Source organism: Amphichorda felina (genome assembly GCF_050947745.1).
Source record: "Amphichorda felina strain 45539 chromosome Unknown scaffold_8, whole genome shotgun sequence".
In the NCBI taxonomy this organism is placed as follows: Eukaryota; Fungi; Ascomycota; class Sordariomycetes; order Hypocreales; family Bionectriaceae; genus Amphichorda; species Amphichorda felina.
In genome coordinates, this window is record NW_028145042.1 from 424,654 (window position 1) to 446,498 (window position 21,845).

At 52.7% G+C, this 21,845-nt stretch overlaps 9 protein-coding genes and 1 non-coding gene across 10 annotated transcripts; 6 read left to right on the forward strand and 4 right to left on the reverse strand.

Annotated features, from left to right (window-relative positions):
• Nucleotides 1-157: 157 nt before the first annotated feature.
• ACO1O0_007810 (uncharacterized protein) lies at nucleotides 158-5,273 on the reverse strand (the record flags this gene model as incomplete). The annotated part of the gene is made up of 5 exons (XM_083197178.1): nucleotides 158-3,666; nucleotides 3,732-3,975; nucleotides 4,040-4,198; nucleotides 4,739-4,748; nucleotides 4,807-5,273. The coding sequence occupies 5 exons, from the start codon at nucleotides 5,271-5,273 to the stop codon at nucleotides 158-160; spliced, it is 4,389 nt and encodes a 1,462-aa protein (XP_083046646.1).
• Nucleotides 5,274-6,574: 1,301 nt separating this feature from the next.
• ACO1O0_007811 (uncharacterized protein) lies at nucleotides 6,575-7,591 on the forward strand (the record flags this gene model as incomplete). Its single annotated transcript, XM_083197179.1, has 1 exon — nucleotides 6,575-7,591. The coding sequence occupies one exon, from the start codon at nucleotides 6,575-6,577 to the stop codon at nucleotides 7,589-7,591; it is 1,017 nt and encodes a 338-aa protein (XP_083046647.1).
• Nucleotides 7,592-7,831: 240 nt separating this feature from the next.
• Nucleotides 7,832-9,330, reverse strand: ACO1O0_007812 (uncharacterized protein; the record flags this gene model as incomplete). The annotated part of the gene is made up of 4 exons (XM_083197180.1): nucleotides 7,832-8,709; nucleotides 8,852-9,021; nucleotides 9,082-9,199; nucleotides 9,273-9,330. The coding sequence occupies 4 exons, from the start codon at nucleotides 9,328-9,330 to the stop codon at nucleotides 7,832-7,834; spliced, it is 1,224 nt and encodes a 407-aa protein (XP_083046648.1).
• Nucleotides 9,331-10,688: 1,358 nt separating this feature from the next.
• ACO1O0_007813 (uncharacterized protein) lies at nucleotides 10,689-11,285 on the forward strand (the record flags this gene model as incomplete). The annotated part of the gene is made up of 1 exon (XM_083197181.1): nucleotides 10,689-11,285. The coding sequence occupies one exon, from the start codon at nucleotides 10,689-10,691 to the stop codon at nucleotides 11,283-11,285; it is 597 nt and encodes a 198-aa protein (XP_083046649.1).
• A 343-nt stretch (nucleotides 11,286-11,628) lies between these two features.
• ACO1O0_007814 lies at nucleotides 11,629-11,728 on the reverse strand. Its single transcript has one exon. It is a non-coding gene; the product is annotated as a tRNA-Ser (tRNA).
• Nucleotides 11,729-11,931: 203 nt separating this feature from the next.
• Nucleotides 11,932-12,912, forward strand: ACO1O0_007815 (ketopantoate reductase family protein; the record flags this gene model as incomplete). Its single annotated transcript, XM_083197182.1, has 1 exon — nucleotides 11,932-12,912. One exon carries the CDS (start codon nucleotides 11,932-11,934, stop codon nucleotides 12,910-12,912), a length of 981 nt encoding a protein of 326 aa, XP_083046650.1.
• A 2,191-nt stretch (nucleotides 12,913-15,103) lies between these two features.
• ACO1O0_007816 (uncharacterized protein) lies at nucleotides 15,104-15,727 on the reverse strand (the record flags this gene model as incomplete). Its single annotated transcript, XM_083197183.1, has 1 exon — nucleotides 15,104-15,727. The coding sequence occupies one exon, from the start codon at nucleotides 15,725-15,727 to the stop codon at nucleotides 15,104-15,106; it is 624 nt and encodes a 207-aa protein (XP_083046651.1).
• A 1,034-nt stretch (nucleotides 15,728-16,761) lies between these two features.
• ACO1O0_007817 (uncharacterized protein) lies at nucleotides 16,762-17,244 on the forward strand (the record flags this gene model as incomplete). Its single annotated transcript, XM_083197184.1, is given in 2 exon segments — nucleotides 16,762-16,838; nucleotides 16,857-17,244. The coding sequence occupies 2 exon segments, from the start codon at nucleotides 16,762-16,764 to the stop codon at nucleotides 17,242-17,244; spliced, it is 465 nt and encodes a 154-aa protein (XP_083046652.1).
• Nucleotides 17,245-17,879: 635 nt separating this feature from the next.
• On the forward strand, nucleotides 17,880-18,541 carry RPL34B (60S ribosomal protein eL34; the record flags this gene model as incomplete). The annotated part of the gene is made up of 3 exons (XM_083197185.1): nucleotides 17,880-17,917; nucleotides 18,022-18,145; nucleotides 18,353-18,541. The coding sequence occupies 3 exons, from the start codon at nucleotides 17,880-17,882 to the stop codon at nucleotides 18,539-18,541; spliced, it is 351 nt and encodes a 116-aa protein (XP_083046653.1).
• A 626-nt stretch (nucleotides 18,542-19,167) lies between these two features.
• Nucleotides 19,168-19,892, forward strand: ACO1O0_007819 (NADH dehydrogenase 1 alpha subcomplex assembly factor 3; the record flags this gene model as incomplete). The annotated part of the gene is made up of 2 exons (XM_083197186.1): nucleotides 19,168-19,621; nucleotides 19,684-19,892. 2 exons carry the CDS (start codon nucleotides 19,168-19,170, stop codon nucleotides 19,890-19,892), a joined length of 663 nt encoding a protein of 220 aa, XP_083046654.1.
• Nucleotides 19,893-21,845: the final 1,953 nt, after the last annotated feature.

The window sequence follows — 21,845 nt, forward strand, 5'->3', positions numbered from 1 at the left end:
TGTTCTATTAGTCGAACCTTGGACATCGGGGTGTGACAGGCACCTTATGAAAGGCTGTGCAAATATCTGATAATTATGTGATTGCTCTTCCGACTTGCCACCTAGACTGTCCCCTCATGGGGCAATGGAGACATGTCTTTGATTGCTTGCATCGCCATCACTCCGCCGTGGTGTAGCGAAGAAGCAGTTTCTCGATCTCGCCGCGTTCATGCTTTTTAGCTGCATAGAGCGCAGTGAGTCCGTTTTTGTTCTTCGCTTCCACATCAACGTTTTCAGCGTCGAGTAGCAGTAAGACAATATCCTTATGGCCATTCAGAGTTGCCCAATGCAATGGCCTTAAGCCAGTTAGATTGGGTGCATTGACATCTACCCTCCCCGTCTCGAGAAGAATTTTCACAACGGCCGTATGTCCAAGCATAGCCGCTTGAGATAGAGGCGTCATCTGGATGTTGGTTTGGGTGTTGATATCTGCTTTCCCGATCCTAAGGAGAAGCTCGACTGCCTCCTTATATCCACAATCAGCAGCGCAAAAAAGAGCAGTGCGCCCCTGGCTATCTTTAGCGTCGCTATCAATCATTCCAGTGTCAAGTAGAAGCTGAATAGCGACCTCGCTTCCTGGGGTCATAGAAGCCATGTGTAGAAGTGTCATCCCGATCTTATTCCGCGGGTTGGCACCGGCCCTGAGGAGAATCTGGACCGCCTCCTTGTGCCCACTCCTATCAGCGTAAAAGAGAGCAGTGCGGCCCTGGTTATCTTCCGCGTTGATATCAATCATTTCAGTGTTGAGTAGAAGCTGAATAGCGGCCTCGTTTCCTGGGTTCATAGAAGCTATGTGTAGCGGTGTCAGCCCGGTCCTGCTCCGGGAGTTGATATCTGCCTTCCCGGTACCGAGGAGAAGTTGAATAGCAATCTTTCTTCCTGGTTTCATAGCGGCTATGTGTAGTGGTGCCATCCCCGCGTTGGTCTGGACGTTGACATCTGCCTTCCCGGTACCGAGGAGAAGTTGAATAGCAATCTCTCTTCCTGGTTTCATAGTGGCTATGTGTAGTGGGGTCATCCCCGCGTTGGTCTGGGCGTTGACATCTGCCTTCCTGGTACCGAGGAGAAGCTTGATTGCCTCATTGTGTCTATATTCAGCGGCGTAGAAGAGAGAGGTACGCCCTCCGTTATCTTTCGCATCGATAGTGACTCTTCCAGTGCTGAGTAGAAGCTGCATGACCTTGCTTCCTGGATTTTTGGCCGCCATATGTAGTGGTGTTCTCCCACTTTTATCTTTCACGTTGACATCGGCATCTTCTTGATTCAGCAGGATCTCAGCAATCTCCACATGACCAAGGTCAGCTGCCCAGTGCAGAGGGGTCTCTCCATTGACGTTCTGGGAGTTCACAAGGACTCCGGGAATAGTGAAGAGCATGTTGATGATAGGCACATGGTTAGAGTCGACGGCCCGGAGAAGCGGTGTTACGCCAAAATCATCCGGCGCGTTGACATCAATCCCTGCTGCGCGAATAAGAAGCTTGACCATCTCTTCGTATCCACAGTCAACCGCTAACAAGAGTGGTGTCGTCCCCTCAACAGTATCCTTGATATTGACGTTGACATCAGGCATAGCAAGAAGGAATCCTACCGTCGATTCGTCCTTCTTAAAGATTGCCAAATGAAGAGATGTCCAGTACCGGGTTGTCTCCCTGTTTTCTCGACACTGTAGATTGATGTCGACATGACCAGTATTGAGCATTAGTTCGATCATGGACCTCTGACGAGAGTAAATAGCACAATACAGTGGTGATTGCTCCTCATCATTGAGGGTGTTTATGCAAGCTCCTGCGTCAATGAGCTGCCGTACAATCTTCTCATGGCCTTGATCTGCAGCCAGGTGAAGCGGCGTGAGGCCACTGGCGTTTTTTGACTCGATACTGACAGCCCTTGTATCAAGCAATCTCCGAACCGTGCCATCATGGCCGGCCTTAGATGCCATGGCTAGTGGTGTATTTCCACTTCCATCCGTCTTGTCGATTTCCGTGACTTTCTCGGGGTCGCTTTGAAGTTCGTCGAGGATCCTCGATAGCGATCTTTCTAATCCTTGGCTGGCGGCTAGTTGTATAGGTGTGACATGCTCGTCGATAGGGGAAGAAAAGACAGGGGCAGCATTAACTACCGATTGCATCCAAGTTTGAAATAGGAGTTTTGGTGGACGATAGAAAGACGGATCAAAGCAGCTGATGGGTCCTGGAAGAGCCTCTGCCCTCTGGGCATGTGTAATTGCGTTGAACAAGGCATATCTGAGAAGTGGGAACCCCTTGTAGTACCTTTCGAGGCTTACTTTGCTTGCGTGACGGATCTCATCCATAACGAGATACCGCACGCAGCAACGGAAAACCAAATCATGTGCCTCTCCAACCACGACTTGAGGTGACCTTTTGGAGCCTTCGACAGACGAGAGGCCCTCGTTTAAGAAGAACTCCCGAACAGAGTGGTGGATAAATTGAACGACAGGTTGGTTAGACAGAACAACCTCTGCCAGGCCACAGCTGAGCACGTTGACCCTCTCACCCATGCTCTCCAGAGGAATGAAGTATTCTGAAGACTCGCATTCCTTCAGAGATTTATACTGACCGCCTGGATTAATTGCCATTGCCCATCGAAGCTCTTCTGCTGACAAGGGTTGGCTAGCACAGCAAAGCCACTGCATCAGTCTGATAGAGGCGGGTTCGCCGGTCATTTTCTTCACAATCTCCCGATACATCTGGTCCAAGTCCTGGGGTGTATGCTGAATCTCATCTTCGATGGTATTTGCTGGTGTCCAGTCTCTCTCTAGCTTCAGAACCTTCTCAGCGACAAGATGCGCCCAGAGAAAAATGCCCGCGGCCCCTTTTGTGACAATCGCCGAGAGGTGGGCTGCGCGCTCAGTGGAAATGACGGGAACTTCGGCAAGCCTTTGGCGGATGTAGGTATCTATATCCGGCCCATTCTCATCATCAAGAGATATTTTCAATCTATATTCGTAGGCCAGAACAGGGTAGTTGCGACAGGTGAAGAAGATGCCCAGTGTGTTGTTGGTAAATGGTAAACTCTCTAATAGTTTCGTGAAAGACCTCACTGCTTCTGTTGCTATTTCTTCGCTGGCTTCATCGAGTGCATCGACAAAGATCATAACCTTATAGACCTCGAGTATTTGCGGGAGTGATGTCGTGAGGAAGTCCCATAGTTGCTTGTAGCTCCATTCCCACATCTTTCCATGATGGCCCTTGTTGGCTGACTCGGCCTCGTAGGCCTCTGTCAGGACGCGAAGGGCTCCAGGGAGTTTCATCAGGATTTGATGGAGGAGGGACCGCAGGAGACCTAATTCCGTATTTTGAAGTTGGCTGCCGCGGCTGTGAAAGAAGAACGACAGAACTTGAGGATTGCCGTCTTGCCCACCAGCCACTCCGGTGACGTTTTGTAGTGCATACTTTAACAGTGTCGATTTGCCTGACCCTGGCTTGCCTTTGATCCAGATCAGGCCCCTACTCTGTGATAACCATTCTTTGAAGCTAGCATGGTCAAATAGCCAGCTGCAAGTTCCCTCTTTGGCGTCGTCAATTTCTTCGTATCGACTGTCCATGCCTCGAAAAGCGAGCGATCGGAGACACTCTTCTGTGCAATCTGAATGCGGCTCCTGGAGGTCTACAAGAATATGCATTAGAAACGAAAAGCAGAAGTTGTATGAAGTTCAGTCAGGATTCACTTACTGTGCACTGCGAACTTCCGGGGGACGTCTCTCCTTGCATCAACGACGAGATTCTTTAGATACGACGACACTATTGTGTATGAAGCATTGTTCCTTGAATCGTACTTTATGAGGTCGGAGTGGTTAGCATCAAGTGGAATAGCGACTGATCCGTCAGAAGACGCGGAGCCGGCGCTTGTGGCAGACCCCCGAGTTACGAGTAATTGAGGCGGCCCCGTCTTCTGGATAGTCCCGTCTGGGAGGGTCTGAACCTTGTGTCAGTCCCAGTGTCCTTCGTTAAGCCTGGTAGCGGAGTTGAAGGATTTATACCTGCACCGTTGGGCTTTCCTTTCGCTCGTAGAAGTTGACCATACGGTACTTCCCGCAATACAGCTCTGAGAAATGCGCAGATATTCTGTCGAGAAAGGCGGATGGCTCCGAGTCAAGATCAACGACCAAATTACTTATGAGGCTCTCGTTAGGCTGACCCTGAACAATACTTTTCAGCTGTTCGTTCCGCAGGCCCCAATGTGGGACGCCAAAGAATAACATGCCGTAGCAGGCTTCAGGCAAATTACATCTCGAAGCGTGCTTCTGGTGGGCATGAACCAGAGCCTGGGGTGGACAGGTGGAGAATTAGCGGATGGTCCCTGATGGGCTTCAACTATACGGTGCTGTCCACGACTCAACGACTCACCTCTTTTACCAAGAGCCCGCCAAGGCTGTGGCCGATAAAGATAACAGGCCTCTTTTCGGTCTTTGAATTAAGTCAGCTTTGAGTCATTATAAGCCAGCCATTCGACTCACCCCATCTTTTTCACGAAAGGCTATTATGCTTTCCAATAACAACTGTCCCATCTCTTTTATGGATTGCTTAGATGAGCTTTCCTTTAATGATGAGTCGTAACCGTATAGAAGAACCCGGACCGGAATAGTCGGGCAGTCCAGAGGCAAGTAATCGCGAATCCAGACATCGTTGCTGCTAGGGGATCGCCATGACCCTAACGCATGACTTCCCAGCCCAGGAACAGCGATCAAGCTGTACACACCATGTCAGCACTCCCAAATATGAGAGGATGTGATAGTGGAGCAATTACTCTACTCGATTCTCATCGGTCCCTAGGGACTCATAGAGAGGCGTTATGCCGGAGAAGTCACAGTTGTAGTCGTATCTATATTTCTGGCCGGCTTTTCGAAGTTCAGCAACGAGCTTAATGGCGGATATCGAAGTACAAAACGTTGTTGTTGAGCATAGTCGATCCTCAGTTCGCCGTTCGAGCGAGTGCACAATGACCGTAAGGTCGATGGCCTGTCGTAGGTCGGCGTCGGCCTCGGTGATGGATTGGAGAATGGATCGGAGTTCGTTCTCAAGCGTCTCTTTCGTGTGGTCTGGGGGGATCTCGTCGATGCGAAGGGTTAGGAACTTGAGCTTCTCTTTTTTCTTAGGCGTTGCCGCCACCGGCTTGGCTGACTGGTGCCACCGGGAATCAGAGGAATTGGAGCGGAGCAGTATGGTGCAGATGACCACCACCAGCAGCACGGTGTAGAAAGACCTGTCCGACATTTTATGCCGGCCAAATAAGGCCTAAAAGGCAGCAGTCGGCGGGAGCGAACATAGCTGTGATACCGACGGCTGCATCATGGGCTAGGTAGTAGATTAAACATGAAAAGGCAGAAAATGAGACGGGAATTATGACGGTTGGGAAGGCGGAAAGGCTGAGAGAACGGGGAGCTGGGAAGGAACGATGCTGATGACCTCGGCGCAGGGGCCCAGGGAAGGCGCGGGTCGCCAGTGCACCACCATGGGACACCGAACAGGGCAGGAACCATCCACATCCCCGCGCTCAGCCTCCAAGCCTAGTTCTGTACTGAGTAGGTAGGTAGGTGGGTTGTCGAGCCCCTAAGTTCTCGACATCAAAACAGCCATACTCGAGCAACGAAGCTGGGGACTTGTGCAAGTAATTGTATGATTACAAGTGAATCATTGTCACACAAAGCTTGAGCTTATTCACAGCTGCTTTCTTGCCATTCGCCGGACGGTAACCCTTTAAACCCATAGATCTTATCATGCGCCGAATTGGAGGCCTGCATGGGCCTCATAAACGAGGCTGGCGTATTCGTATGCATCTCTGCCTCCATCTTCTACATACTGTCGGTATCCGGGTGACGGGAAATCCGGGCTAGTACTTAGGGACGCACAGCGTTTAGAAGGTGCTGACCTTCGTTTTACTAGTGTCCATAGTACTCGTACTCCGTACTGCCATATGAATGGCACAGGTTACGACACATAACCTTATACGTGTATTGGTCTGATCATCCCCGCAGCGCCGGCGACCCCATCGCTGCCGGCGCTGGTGCCAGACAGCCCCACTGCCTCCGGAGCCGAGAACAACTGGAGCTGAGCAAAACTCGCCCCCGTGGCGCTGCAAAGGCTGGAGAAGTATTACCTGCGCCTGCTTTGCACTTGGCTATTCCGGGGCGAGATTTCATGGCGGATGACCGCGTGCTGGGCGGCCTCCACCACCCAACGTGCCGACCCTACAGCCTCATCCGAATGGTAGGCGGCAAAGAAATCATCGCAAAGTGTAAAACTTACTATATCATGGCTCCTCCATGAATGCTTGGAACAAACATGGGCGCTATAACTGTGGCGGTGTACAAAGTACATGCATGAAGGTTGCAGTTCCCATAACCCAAGCCCCCCCAAACCCGCCTTTTTGGCGCCCGAGGATCCTTGAAACCTTACGGAATACAGCCAGGTACGCGTGTCGAGCATAGCGGGAGTTGGGATACGCAGGCAATATGTGTGCAGTATCTGCTCTCTCATCATTCCCATTCAGCGCCGTAACATATTTTAGCGGCAATATGATAGATCCAGACTTCAAGTTCCATTACGCAGAACCCCGGAGCGGGTCCGGGGCCCCGGCCCCACCCTTCCACCCAGACCATCAGCTCAACGGCGAGCTCGACGACCCACGAGCCCCGACACTCCCGGGTTATCCAAACCTGCCGCTGAAGGACAAGCACAGACTCTGGGATTTCCTCCGCAAAGAGTTCTGGGCAGAAGACCTGCACCGCATCGCCGACAGGCTGTGGTGGATGTCCAAGCAGGACAGTAGCAGCATCTCCCCGATCCACCGCCAGACTGTCAAGCGGAGGACCATCATTATCACTGAGGATCCCAAACTGCACCTCGTGTGGATCCACGATCGTATTTTCATAAAACCGCTCCCAAAATATATCCTTTCCCATTACTTTTGGCTGGACTATTTTTGCCCCGATACTGCTGGCATCGACAGCCAGCAGCAGGACAACATCCGCCGAGCAGCATTGGGCTATCTACGGACATACATCCACCTCATACGGTACGAGTCAGACTTTCGCATGGCCCAGGATGCCTCCCTACGCCTTATCCCTTGCGATGTCAGCTGGGAGCAATTCTGCGCCCTGACCTCGGACCTCTCCCGCATCACCGACCATGACGTCTCTGCCCGCTATCACTTTGGCGAGATCCGCCTCACACGTCTCAACTTCTACGCCCCCATCACTCTCGGGCGGTGGGCCTACCACCGCGTCGAGTACCAGTCGGCCACCTACTTTTCCCGCTTCTACGGGCCGATACTGTTCCTTGTGGGAATGTTCTCCGTCATCCTCAGCGGCCTGCAGGTCAGCCTCGAGGTCGACCAGAGCTACGCGCTCACAACTGCAGCGCTGGGGTTCAGCGTGTTTGCCATCCTGGGCTCCCTGGTCCTTCCATTGACCCTGGGGATGATTTTCCTATACAAAACAGCCATGGAGTGGAAGTTTGCCATACATGACCGTGTTCATGTGCTGGAAAAGAGGCGTGCCACGATGGAGGCCAAAGGCGACCAGCTTGTTTGAACTGTACAGCGCACGATCTGTTGTGTAAATTTACCTTCATACATAGATTGTTTTATCCGAATATACGCCAAAAAGGTAAATTCATATCAAAAACCATACCTATCCCACTGGAGCGGAGGGGGTTCACTCTTATGTTATCAGTTTCTCACCTCCCCAATAGACTCAGATAGAAATGCTAGAAAGCCCTAGGCACTCCAGCGAGCAATAAAATATATTCATATCAGATTGCTCCAGCTAAGACTAAACCCCCTGAATATCCAACGCGAGCTTCTTCCGTGCCCTTGCCGACTGAAATTTCTGCCACCACGACCATAGCATGGCCGTCGCCACGGTCAGCGGGACGGCAATGATCCAGAACCACCAAAATTCCTTGGCCACGCTGAACCCCATTTGGGGGTCGTACGAGAAGAAGGACATGTCGAACAAGGCGGCCGTGAAGGTGGCGGGCAGGAACGCCATGGTCATGACGGCTATCGTCCGCATGGCCGTGCTGTCGGCCAGAGTCGCGTTAGAAATCTGCAGCGACACGCCCGAGTCGAACTGCGACACCCTGTTGAAGGCCAGCTGGATCTCGTTGAGCAGGCGCTGCTTGTTGGATTCCGACCGGTGGCGCAGTGAGTCGAGCAGGTGCTCGAAGAAGAACAGCCTCTCGTGGACATTCTGGTATGCTGCCCGGGCGACCGCCTTCTTGCCTGGCGTTGGGAGGGCGTCGGATGTTTCCCGGAAAGATGCATGGCTCTTGATCATGATCTGGGCTGTCTTGACTGCCAGATTTAACGTCTCGATGCCGTGGATGGCATGCCTAGCGATGTCGTGGAGCCGGGCGTAGTCGGGTTTGGGCTTCTCGTCTGGCATGCTGGCCGACCCCCTAGCCTTCTCTGTATCTCGTACCATGGTTCGGATGGACCAGACGGATCGATTCTGTATTTCAACAATGTCCTCTAGAATGAAAGGGTATATCCAGAAAGGATCCATGAGTGTTTTCGGCTGCAAGTTATCCAGGATCATGCCTGGGAGTTTTTCTTGGAGATCCCCCGGAGGTTCAAAGACGAGAACTGCCGTCTTCCCGGAAGATGCTTCCCAATTGACAAACATATTAATCTTGTACCAGATATATTCTTTATTGGGAATTTTGTGATCAAATATTTTGACAATAAAGCGCACCCAGGAAGCTTGCACATAGTCAGCAAATGGATCATTGCGTGGATGGTCACACATCAATTGTATGGCTAGCTGGGGGCGGGCAGCAAGTGGACATACTCATCCCGGTGATGTTCCCATCGTCATCCGTGTGGGTTTCGCAGCCAAGATATCCGTTAGATTTCCTAGAGTAATCAGACCACCAGATCCTGGGTATTTGGAACTGCTCGCTGAGGGCATCGCGGCACATTCTGTGGCCGTCCTTGCGAGCAATGTCCGCATGGGCCAATCTGCACGCCGTCAGTCAACGAGTTTGAGCCCCGAGGGTGACCAGCAACAGATCTACTCACATGATGGAAACATCTGATTCTTGGATTTTATCAGCAATCCGCTGGTTAAGGCACAGCTTGTCCTTTCCGTCGCTGTCTGTGTCCTTGAGGCGGCCATACTCCCGCCGTATTGGCGATCCTGACGGATGAGGTCAGATTTGATTCAGAAGCCTGTGGATGCACTTCGTGCAACCATACGAGTACAACCATACCTCTACTCCATAGGAAGATCGGGTACTTGATACAGATTGGGGGGGCGCTAGTGGGCATTCTGGCGGTTACTTTGTGTCCAAGGATGGGAGAATTGAGGATTAGAAAAGCGCCCAGGACTCGGGCCCCCGGCCCCAAATGAATGGGGACACATGATACAAGCAGACGTCTGCCCCTGTCTCTGCCTTACGCGGCGGAGATGTCTGAGGCGTGCAATACGGCCCAATAAAACCCCCAGGGCTGTGTGCTGCGCCAAGATCTGCATCTTCTGCAGACGCTTCGGTAACCAGACTACAGCCAGGCGTCAATTCGTCAGGCGCTGACGATACTCCGCCATTCCAACCAACAGCCCATTACACTTCCCCCACGACTCTACGGGGCACAACCCAGACAATTGCCATCACGAGATACCCTCAGCCCCGACCAAGTTTCAAGTTGTCCCAGTCTAGCCAGTGCCCGACTGCCAAGTCTGGCTTTTTTCCCCTTTTTTTGGACTGCATTCTTTAGTATATCTTTTTACGTCCTTTTACCAATACCTTACTTGCACGATTACATCAACCACACGGTGGGAGCGACAGACCCAAATTGGGGTCTATCCCCTTCCCGCACATCCATCTATGCGCCCGACTACACACTTTCAAGTTGACAAAACGAACGCGGGCAGCAAAATCGTCCGGCTAATAATATGCCAAGCGACCTTGCCACCAGGCAGGCCGTAGTAATGAAAAGTATACCGGGTGGCTTATACGATGGCTTACTCCATAGTATGTAAGCCGAGACAAATACGCGGCAAAAGTCGGACATGGCCAACTCCTCCACTACAACGTCCTTGTAGTCTATACAACATCCAATACCAAGGAACGGCCACACTATTAATAACGCACAATCGATTGTTTATAATCTGCATGGCAATCCCTCAGAGCTTTCTAGATGCTAGTAGCTGCTTGGAATATTGGCTCCGGGCTGGGGTACGGGATATGCCAAACCGCAAAGGGCAACTGCAATGATACGAGCGGGCTGGAATACGAGGTGACAATGACATGGTCTGAATGAAATCATCACCGCCTCCGTTCCCAAATGCCGGTGAACCGGTGCCGTCACCCGTCAGCCGTTGTCATCGGCCAAGACACGATAGTAAATGCCTCTACAGGCCATAGGAATGTCGGGGATGGCTGGCATCGAGCAGGAAACAAGATCTTCGGCGAAGTATGACCAGCCGCCCGTTAAAGGGATGAGACTTCCAAGCGTGGGGCTAATCGAGCTATGAGCCGTCCTTTTCAACTATAAAGAGGCCGTCTTCCCATCGCTCTTGGACGAAAAGTTTACTCAACATCTCTATCACTCGTTTTCTAAGCACATTAAACACACTCGTTAAACGTCTCATCACACCTCGGCCAACCCTCTACCTCACCTTCAAGATGAAGTCCTTCGCCATTGTCTCCTCGCTGCTGCTCAGCGGCCTTGTCTCTGCCCAAGATGAGCAGTCCGAGCCCTTCAACCTGGTCATCAAGTCCTCTGACACGTCCCTCGACGGTCAGAAGGTCTCAGCCTGCCACGAGGGTGCGGCCATCGAGTCGCTCTGCCTGCTTCGCGACACTCAGGGCTCTGAATTCTACCTCAACACCACCGAGGGCAGCGTACCCCCCATCGATGGATACGAGCCGACCGCCAAGCTGGTCTGGAACCTGCCCATCGGCAGTGACCAGATTGTGTCCTCGCCCATGAGCTTCTACATCAACGAGGCCACCAACATCGCCCACCCCCAACTCCAGCCCAGCGATTCTTGGCAGCCCATCACCGTCGACGAGGACGACAACCTCGCCATCGTCAGCGGCCTCGACGACACCGTGACCCCTCCCGTCGTGGGCGCACCCTTCGCCCTCCACAACTGGTACGTCTGCCAGACCAACTACGGCTACCAGTACGAGACCGTGAACTGGGTGCTGGGCAACGACGACGCCCAGCCGCAGAACCCCAGCTGCACCAAGGTCGGAGTTCACCGCGAGTATATCTAGGCTGACTGTCTGTCGGATGGAGGGGGTACTTGGTTAGATGTACTTTGGAATCTAATTTTAAAGTACCCCAAGTATACGGATGATGGCCTAATGAAGAGTAGCTGCACGGAGGAGGACCCTGGTAAAATATTTATGTACTTTGCAGTACAGAGAATAGGTACTATACAATCAATAACATGCCGGGCATACTATGGATATAATCTTTAAACCTCAGGCCTGTTCCAAGTTTGGTTAATACCTACTACTATATACAGTGTACCACCTAGTGCCACAAATTCGCCGGCTTTTTCCGGTGACTTGGTTATCGGCGTGTGGGACCGAAAAAAAATACAAAAAAAAGAAACGACATGGGACGGATTTGAACCGCCGCGGCCGAAACCATGAGATTGCCTTTTGGAATAAAGAATTCGAGTCTCACCCATTAACCACTCTGGCACCATGCCTGTTGTGTTTCTGTCCGAATACGGAGATACTGTGACATTTCTGATTGAGGACCAAGTGTCCATCTCCGACAACAATCCACTCAGGTTGCGATGGCAAGAAAAAAAGGAGATTGAATCATACCCGGGGCCCAGTCCGGCCCCCAACTGCTCCGATGCCGCACCGGTAGACAATACATACGAATAGACATCGATCATTGATCACCATGAGCGACCTAAAATTCCTCGTCGTCGGGTGCGGCGCCGTCGGCATCCCCTACACTTGGGTCCTGGCCCAGAGCGTCCCTGAGACCAACATCTTCGCTGTCTGCCGTTCCAACCGCGACGTCGCAGCCGACAAGGGTCTGCGCATGAACTCGGAAGTCTGGGGCGACAACCTGCAGGTCAAGCCCGTCATTGTCGGATCCGTCGCTGAGGCCGTGGAGAGGAACAATGGGCAGGCCTTTGACTATGTTATCGTCAGCACGAAATGCCTCCCACCCTTCTCCGCCATGCCCGAGTGCATAAGGCCTGCTGTCGAGCAAGGCAGGACGAGCATCGCGCTGTTCCAGAACGGCATCGGCATTGAGGACCACTACGCCAAGCTGTACCCGGGGAACCCCATTATCAGCGTCGTCGTCTACGTCAAGACCAACGAGATAGAGCCGGGCTATGTGCACCACATTAATATCCAGCACCTGCACATGGGCACATACCCAGCGTCCGCACCAAAGGCCCACAAGGACGCGATGAGCAGACTTGCGGCTCTGTACAGATCGGGAGGCGCATCGATAGATGTCCACGACGACGTCCAGGTCGAGCGGTGGTCCAAGGCCCTCGTCAACTCGGTGTGGAACCCCGTCACGGCCCTCACACGGCTGGGTGACGCTGCCTTCCTCGCCGCCGACTCCGACGCCGAGGGAATGATCCGGGATGCCATGAGGGAGACGGCCGCCGTTGCACAGGCTTGCGGCTTCGCCTCCGTCAACGACGAGCTTGTCGAGTTTCAGCTGAATCGGGCTATGAAACGAAAGTTTCCGGGAGTAGTGGCGAGCATGATGGTCGATGCAGTGTCAGGGAGACGCATGGAGATTGATGCTCTGGTCGGGAACATTATTGAGATAGGGAAGCAAAAGGGCGTGCCGACCCCTTTATTGAAAATGCTCTATCTCCTGACAAAAGGTCTGAATGAAAGCACGGTGAGGTGACCACGGCGGACTACTTTGTCCGGGGCAACCTCTCCGCTTGGGATCATTTGCCAGTATATAGACATAGAATAAGAAGCTAATAATTAAAGAGAGCAATTTCGTAGACGCGACCAGCCAGCCTAGCAGAAGATTACTACAGGCACACAAACTCATGGCTACAGCGCATGCTTCGCGAGCCTTGTGTGTTCGAACATCTCAAAAGAAACTTGCTCTAGAATTTTATCCTTCTTACGGATAAAATGATGCCAAGTTCTCACACTAAGTGGTCCAAGATCCTCAGTTCCTCGTACTGTAGGTACATGTACGGATACCTACCTACCACTTAGTAGGCAAACATGTTTGCTACCACCCCAGGGCAAAAGTTCCCAGGAATGGCAGACGGGAGGGAGCGATTGGAGGTACCACAAAAGACGGCAAGGAGCTTTATCTCGGGAAGCCTGCGCATCATCGGTACCGGCTGGCGTTGGGCCAGACACCCCCTCAACCTCAACGACACCTAGGTTCCATTAACGTTGGCCGATCTCATTAGTTGCTAGATTGGTGGATGCCGCCAATATTTAGCCGGCACAATAGTTCGACCATGCCAGTTACTGATAGAGCGGGACAACCATGTAATGGGGGATTAAAGGGGGCAGCAACGGTTCAGCCCCAAGAAGTATCCGCATATATCCCCGCCGTCCTTCAAAAACTCTACATTTATCCAATCTCGTCTTGAATTGTCCCTAGAAGATTCCTCTAGCCATACCGAGATCTCTCTCGCCGCCTAGTTAGGTCTCCTAAGTAGAGAAAAGATTGAACATGGGGAAACTCCTGAGCTGTCTCGTGGCCTCGGCCCGTCCCAGACAGCCGGGACCATAAGCGCCGACGGCACACAGACAGGGAGAAACCAACACAGACAGGGCAACCTAGGTGTCACTTCCCGCATTTCGGGTCTGTTAGGGTCACACGCAGTCACACAAAGCCGTCGAATCCGCCGAATGGGCGGCCTTAGCCCTCTGTCGTGCGTGATCTAACCTCGCCCACCGCCAGATCCATCGCGGCGGTGCCTGTACAACCCGAATCCCGTCCATTCCCCATTTCCCATCCCCCCTTTTCTCCAAGGCGCCAAGTTCTGCTGGTGAAAAGAGACCGGCCAAAGCCCCCGAGCTGCGCCAATGGGCTTTTCCCCGTCCCAATCCATTCCATCGCATAGCAAACAACCCCCCTACACCGACTCATGTGGTGCAGATGCCCGCTTAGAAGCCCTTGACATTGGACGCCACCGCCAGTAGAATGGATATTGTTTGCCACAGTGTGCAGGAGTGTCAATCTCTTCCTCCAGGCTGCCAGCCTCGGCGGCGGCCAGCCGGACGCGACGCATTCTGCGGAGGGGATAGCACGGCGTTGTCCCAGAGGTGACTGCTATGAACCCAGTTAGTTGCCGTTGACGGGGGCAACCGGACGCCCGCAGGATTGTTGATGATCCGGGGAGGATGCCAATCACTAACCACTCTTGCTCTGCTGGGGCCTGGGTACACGTAGTTCACTCAGTGTCATTGCGCGCGGATAAAGTGGACAGTGAACCCTGTAAATGAGCAAATATAGGTATCATCCGCCTTGCATCATGTGCCAGAAAAGAAACAACAATACCGGTCCACTCCAATACGGGACTCCTTGCCATGCCAAGGCTGTGAAGACGATCTGACCCTTGCCGCGCACGAATTACCATTTGCCTTCCAGCGCGAGAAACCATTCTGTCTGGTCTGAAAAGGAAGAAAAAAAAGAGGAGAAACACCTGGATCAAGCTGAAAAGAAGAAGAAAACATCCGTCCGTCCCTAAATTCCTGGCGCGCCTGAGCAAACTGCGGTAGTAGGTGTATAAAGACCACGACAGTGTATAAAGCCGCCCCAAAACGCCTGAGCAAAATCCTCCGTAATACCGTCCTACTAGTCCTCAATCAATAATTCCGGTCACCGATAGTATATAGACCGTATTCGTGGCCGCGAGCCACCATCCATATACCGATCTCCATTAGCCGCCTCGTCGAGAGGTCGAGCGGGGCTCGCTAGCTGGGTTGCCTGCACCGACCCCTTCAGACACATCAGCAGCGCCCTCTGCTCCAAATCTCGTGTGCATTGACTTTTGAACATGAGGTGAGAGCAACGCCGATGAAGCGACCGGGATAGATCCCGATTGTTGGGTCTGGTTGTCCTACATGACCGTGGAAGCCAGCAAACGAGACTCGACGTCATCCATGGGCAGGCCATCCATCCGCGGTCCCTCCATGCCCTGGATGCGCTGCTCAATCGCCTGGAAACGGGGCTCGTAACCGCCAGCGCGGGCTTCGAGGTTCTCCATGCGCTTCTCGATGTGGTCAAGTCGCTGCTCGATTCTCATCAGGCCGTTCATCATGTCGTGATTCAGACGGTCAATCTTGTTCGTGAACGAGCGAATCGAGGTCGCTAGCGGGGCATTCTCAGGCGTCGAGGGGCCATTCTGCGCGCGTGGCTCGTGGTTGTGCCGTGCCTCCTGCAGCGCGAAGCGCCACTGGTTACCGAGCTGGACCTCGCAGACGGCCTTCGCGCGGAAAGGGCAGTCGATCTTGCGGGTGGACGGGTTGCGCTTCTTGGCTGTGCTGCTGTACTTGACACCCCCGCGGTCGCAGACAAGGTCGTACCGCGTGGGCTTTCCGTCGCGATAGTTGGAGGCGCGCAGCTTGACGATGCCGTAGCCCTGATCCTTGGCGACGCGCTGCACCGACGTCATCAGGTCTTCAAAGGTCCGGAAGATGCCTTCTGGAGGGGGAAGGAGGGAGGGCGGCGGTGTGCCCGTCATCGCGACTTGGTACGCCGTGGTTGCGGCCTTCAAGGCTAAAGCCTTGGGGGTGACAGCCGGGGAAATGAAAGAGGGGGTACGTCCCACGGCGATGCAGAGACGACGCTCTGCCTGCCTCTCACAAAGAGGGCTTCAAGTGCAGATGGGGGGTTGAAGAACCGGAGAATATGGTGCGCCTGGCTTAGCGCGTTGGTCACGATGCGGCAAGCGTAGGTATCTAAATGGAAGAGGCTGGGCTGTGAGGATTTTTCCAATCCGCACTGTTGACAAGTTAAGGTTTGGTGTTGACCCGGTCTGAGCGCAGGACCCATTCACAGTCTGAGAAATCGCCCGTCATCTGGCGCTGCCATTGGCCCTAGTGCTTTTCAGTGGGCCCCTCTGGAGCTCAGTGAGTCCCCCCTGCTGAACAGACGCACTGGGTCGCTGCATCACTGCATCGCTGCGCCTGGCCGTGGACCCGTCGTCCATTTCTGGTGTTGCTCTGCGTTGGGCATGGGCTGCATGGCAATAGTCGAAAGCCACAAGATGAGGCAATCAGTGCATGTGCAACGGCGGAGCTCCGAGATGCAATAAATTTTCTGGAGATTGAGCTCTCAGATGCCTTCGTTGAGAGCATCATGGTCGGGCCACGTGATCTGCTGCATCTCCCACTACCTGGACTTACCCTGCAACCTTGCAGAGATTGTGTTCAAAAACTTGTAATATTTGAGCATGTTATCAGAATCAACAACCTAGTTAGAACTGAATTAGAGTTGTGGGGTGTCGAGAACTATAATTATCTCTGTCATTTCCGTTCGGGGTTGATTGTTGCGTTTAGAACCTTAAAAGCAGCGTCTCAATCTGCACAACACCACCTTTGCAAATCTAATCCCGTCTCATCTTGACATCAAACTCGCTCATATCCACTTCCATACACCCGCCAAGTAGAACACGTCACTCAAACAGGCTGTTGTCGGTTATCACCTCATTCCATATACTGATAGTCTACGTCCACCCTAGCGTCATGAGCCAACAACAAACCACAGCCCCCCAAAATGGTGGGAATCAAGGGGTCTGGGACGAGTCTCGGGTTGAGGACTCTGTCCGACGCCTCAACCTTCTTCAAGCCAAGGTACGCTACCCGTTGAAGTTTGATACCTGAGGATCTAAACTGCATGATGGAACTTTTGCTGACCGTGCCTGCTCTCAAGGCCCGAGCCTTGCGTGAAACCATTCCCAAGATGCTCGACCCGTTGGTCCAGAAGCATGCATCCCGTATGGACCCAACCCAACGCGACACATATTACGCCCAGGAACTGACACCGCACGCTGCAGCAGAGGCACTGTATAATGCATTCATGAAGGCCGTCACAGACGCGCAGGCGGACATCACAGACTTCACCGAGCTGGTACGGGATGATGAGAGCAAGGCAATCTTCGCCCAGGCTCTCAAGAGCCAGCAGGAAGATCCGACGGACATCAAGTCCTGGAGACACAAGGATCATCCAAGCTGGTACGATCTGAATGGCAAGTCGTGAAATCAAGGAACTGGGTTAGGTCCTTGCCCACCTTTGCCCCCCAGCACATAACGTGTCCTCTTACGACGTTACGACTTTATCAAGCATGCTCCCTTTTATGGCCTCTATATTCTACTACGGAAGTCCATAATCTACAAGACCAAGATAGTAATCCCAATTGGAACGCTTCCTATAATATCTGGCGCCCGTGCCTGTTCCAACGAGACAAACAAACAATGGTGTGTGGCTCTAGGCTTGAGGAATCAGGCGTAAATTGCGTTGTTTGTCATCTTGCTAACACAAATGAACCCTCCTACTTGTTTGCTCTGCCTAGTAACATAATGTCATAAACTACTAAGGTACCTATGTAGCTGGAAGCTTTTTGCCTCTGCAATTGTTTGCTTCAATTTCTGCGGACGTCCCGCACGGCGCCTACCATGCATTTCCGGGCTGATCTCGGCCTGGCCTGACGTCGCAGGGTCGACTCATAAGTCACGTGCAGCCAAGGACACCCCACCCCGACGCCCTGTGATTCGCCAGAATAGCGGGCACAATCAGTCTTTCCACCCACACAAAATTTCCCACCAAATCTCGAAATTCGTCGTTCCTCTTGCGAGATCCTCCATTGCAACTAACCACCAGCAACACCAGCAACAATGGCGTCCAAGCGTGTCACCTACCGCCGCCGCAACCCGTGAGTCTTGGGTCCCCGATCGAATAATACAACGGCGTCGCATGTTTTGTCGGCGCCGCACGCTTTCCAACCGAACTCTGGGACTGACGCGGATGTTATCACAGCTACAACACCCGGTCCAACCGGACCCGAGTCATCAAGACTCCCGGTGGTGACCTGCGCCTTCTGCACATCAAGAAGCGCGGCACTGTCCCCAAGTGCGGTGACTGCGGCTCCAAGCTCTCCGGCGTAAGTGCCCTCCGAAACATCGACGAACAATCGCGGCGAGACGAACTGGCGAACCGAGGGGAGGATCGAGGCTGGAGATGACACACACCCGGGGAACTACCACCCGCGTTGTTGATTACCCAAACTCCTTCACTCTCTCGACCTCGCCGATTGCCCGCCCTGGATTGTTCAATTTGCAAGGCAACACAGAGACTAACTGTCTCACAGATCCCCGCCCTCCGCCCCCGCGAGTACTCCCAGATCTCCCGCCCCCAGAAGACCGTCCAGCGTGCCTACGGTGGTTCGAGGTGCGGCAACTGCGTGCGCGACCGCATCGTCCGCGCCTTCCTGATCGAGGAGCAGAAGATTGTCAAGAAGGTGCTGAAGGAGCAGGAGCAGGGCCAGAAGAAGAAATAAATCAAGTGTTTTTTTTCCTGAACGCACTTGTCGAATTGAAAATAACTCTTTCTCATGGCTACTGTCTTCGCGATGATGACGACGGAAAGGGAGCGGGCAAGGAACTGCCTTGGGGGGTGTCTTCCGGTTCATTGCTTCGGTGTTCAATAGGGACAAAAGGGACTGCATGATACATCATCCGGGGCCCGGACGGAATGGCGGGTCTTGTGCTGTCTTTAGGGACTGCTTCCTCTTGGTGGTTTGGAATGAAACGATCATCAAGCTGGCCTGGCGTTGTTTTCTCCCACGGTTCTGTGTGTGCGAGATGTTTGAGCCCTCAAGCTGTGGACCCTGGAACGGCCGGATCGCTAAAGTCCCATCCGAATACTTCTAGTGCCCCGATGATATCGTAGCATTATGTGCACAATTCTGTAGAACGTAGCTCTAGCCTTGTCCTCATGAACCGTGTGGCTAACCAGACCTCTGCGGCTCATAATAATGACGTGCAGCACTCCAAAATTTCGGTTGCGGCCGTCCCCCGCGACCCGCCATCGAATCTCCCAACGTACAGCTTGTACCCAACATCTTTCGAGCCACCCCGTAAATAGGATGCTCGTAACGTCAAACCTTTCGAATCATTCTTCATAATGCGCAGTCTTCAATTGCAGCGCCACACTGCGCGCGCACTGCGCTCGACCTTCCAACCCTCCTCGACAACGCGCGCCATCCGTCCCATCCTCCCTCTCGCCTCCGCCCTTAAGTCCTCGACGCCCAGCGCGCCCTTCCACACGTCGCCGTCCCGCCGCAAAGGACGAGAAGGTAATCCCTCGCAACATGAGCGTACAGACTTCGCCAGCTTGGACGTGCTGGGCAGCGCACCCGTGCCTTCAACGTCGGTGGACGTGTGCATGTACGACGGCTTCGGGCTGAACAGCGGCATTACAATTGGGGACGGGGACGGCGCGCTGCTGGTCAGCGGAGAGGCCTTCTCGTGGCGCCCGTGGGAAGCAGTCGGCGAGAAGAAGCTGCTGAACAAGAAGGGACAGCTTGAGCTTCCGAGGAAAGCGTTTGGTGTGCTGGATGTGCTGTGGCCGAGACCTGGTACGTTGGCTCTGTGATAGATACACGCCTACATGGGACAGAAGAGCTAACTGAATGGTTAGACCTGCTGATCATTGGCGTTGGCAAGGAGATCAGGCCGCTGAGTCCGGAGACGAGGATGATACTCGCTGATATGGGGCTGCGGGTAGAGGTGTTGGATACGAGGAACGCGGCATCGCAGTTCAATATGCTTGCAACAGAGAGAGGCGTCTCCGACGTTGCGGCAGCGTTAATACCACTCGGATGGCAGGAAGGGGTTGGCGCGAAGTGAACATATACGAGCAACACTGTATTATATTGTGACTACATGGGCTTATCAAGGGCAGGGCTTACAGATGTGGCCATTGAGATTTTGATGATGTCAAATAGCGGGACACTTGATAAATCCTGTTTCTTGTTTGAATCACACATTGCTCGATCATTTTGGGCTTGTCTGTGTATTGTCGCATTAGGTTGTTCATGTAGTAAATGCACCTATATCTCATGATTCTTTCCTCGATTAAACTATTTCTTTTAACCATCGAAGATATTGTTTAAAATGCCATGCTTTCATTTTTAAAACAAGAAGCCTAGATATTCCTAACTGGAGTATTATTTAAAGGTCATGCGATTTACATAGAGTACGTTCATATATTTCTTGATGTCAATTTGAATAGGTTCAGGGTAGCCCCGAAGCACAAATGGATTCCCCAGTCTACCGGAAGTAAAGAGAACTTTGAAATAGCGACCAAATCTGACTCGTGAAGGATACTTATTGAATGCAAAATATGCATTATTTCTAGTAGGATTTGAAGATATTTTCAGTGCTCCCGTATCCGTAGATCTTTGCTCTATCGCCACCACTTCTCACTAAATAGCCATCAAAATTCCCCGGTTAACCACGTTAGTTGCATATGAGACTAATCGCCAATTGCTAAGTGAGAAACCGGTGAAAGATGGCCAAGATCCAAAGCAACTTTAGTCTCTTCCGAGAAAGAAACGGCTTGAGCTAATTAATACTACTAAAATTACGTTCTTACGCGGGAGACCCCGTTTTCAGAGACGATCAAAAAGCGTAGACAGGGTCTCTAAACGGTATTAAGATCTTCCTGACTAGCACCTGAAATATTTCGACTGCTTATGAAGAACTACTATCGAGAGCCCGTCTGGCACCTTCCGTCGTCTCCAAAAACAGGGGTCGCCCACGTATGTCCTACTACTAATCCCTTTAGACTACAGGTGTGACGGCCTGACCCCAGCAGAGCTCAAGCAGTAGCGAGCACTTCTGCCATCAGAGGCCGTAGCCGCTATCGATTACGAGTCAACAGGCTATGAAATAACAAGCTCCTATCCGGACTGCTGTCAGTACGTGATCTAGCTACCTATAGACAAGGTCCGTTGCCCGCCAGTGCGTTTAAAGAGGGTGAGCGAAACTGCTCTATTGCTGCGAGCCCTGCCTTCTAACCATGAGACCTGCCTCGCTATTAGGCCTCGCAGCAATACTCGTAGCGGTAGGGCGGCTCACAGTAACAGAGGCAGGCGGTGCAACGTGCTGGTCTCTACCCATACCCACTGGGGCCAATCATCCGTGGATAGGTAGCAGGGAGTCACGCCAAGGCTGACTAGTACTTACAAAGGTTCCGGCCAAAACTAATAAGAGGTTAGTATTACCTGTGGTGAGGTCGGCACGATCAATGTGGAACGAATGTGTGGATAGACCTCTGTGTGTGTAGGTGTGTATGTGTGTGAGGCAGGATGCAGATCCTGCCCACAGTGGCTAATATCTAGTGCGGGGAGGTGGGGCTCCAGGAACGCCGGGGAGTTAATACATGTCATAGCAATTTTAGTCCCCCCCGAGGGGCCCTCAACCCAGGCTGAGCTCACCAACCAATATCTAACCTTCCACGGCTACGTGTTCCCGGGTGCAAAACAATCGTCTGCCAGGCCCACCTTGGTAAGGTGGCCAGACTACCGACTAAAATAACGGGGCGTCAAGGTTGCAAGTTTGGCGAATTAATACGGATACGGGATCTATATTACAACCTCGTACTTGGGGGAAATAGGGAGGGGTGGCCGAATCTCAGTCCCCCCAAGTACTTCATATACACAACAATTTTAGTCTTCCCTAAGGGAGTCCCGGCCCGAGTCAAGGTCGTCAACCAATAAGAGGTAGCTATTATCAGAGTTTGAATCAATGAGGCTGCTCACTAACTCAGCAATGTCATGTTACTATCTGTAGAGCAAG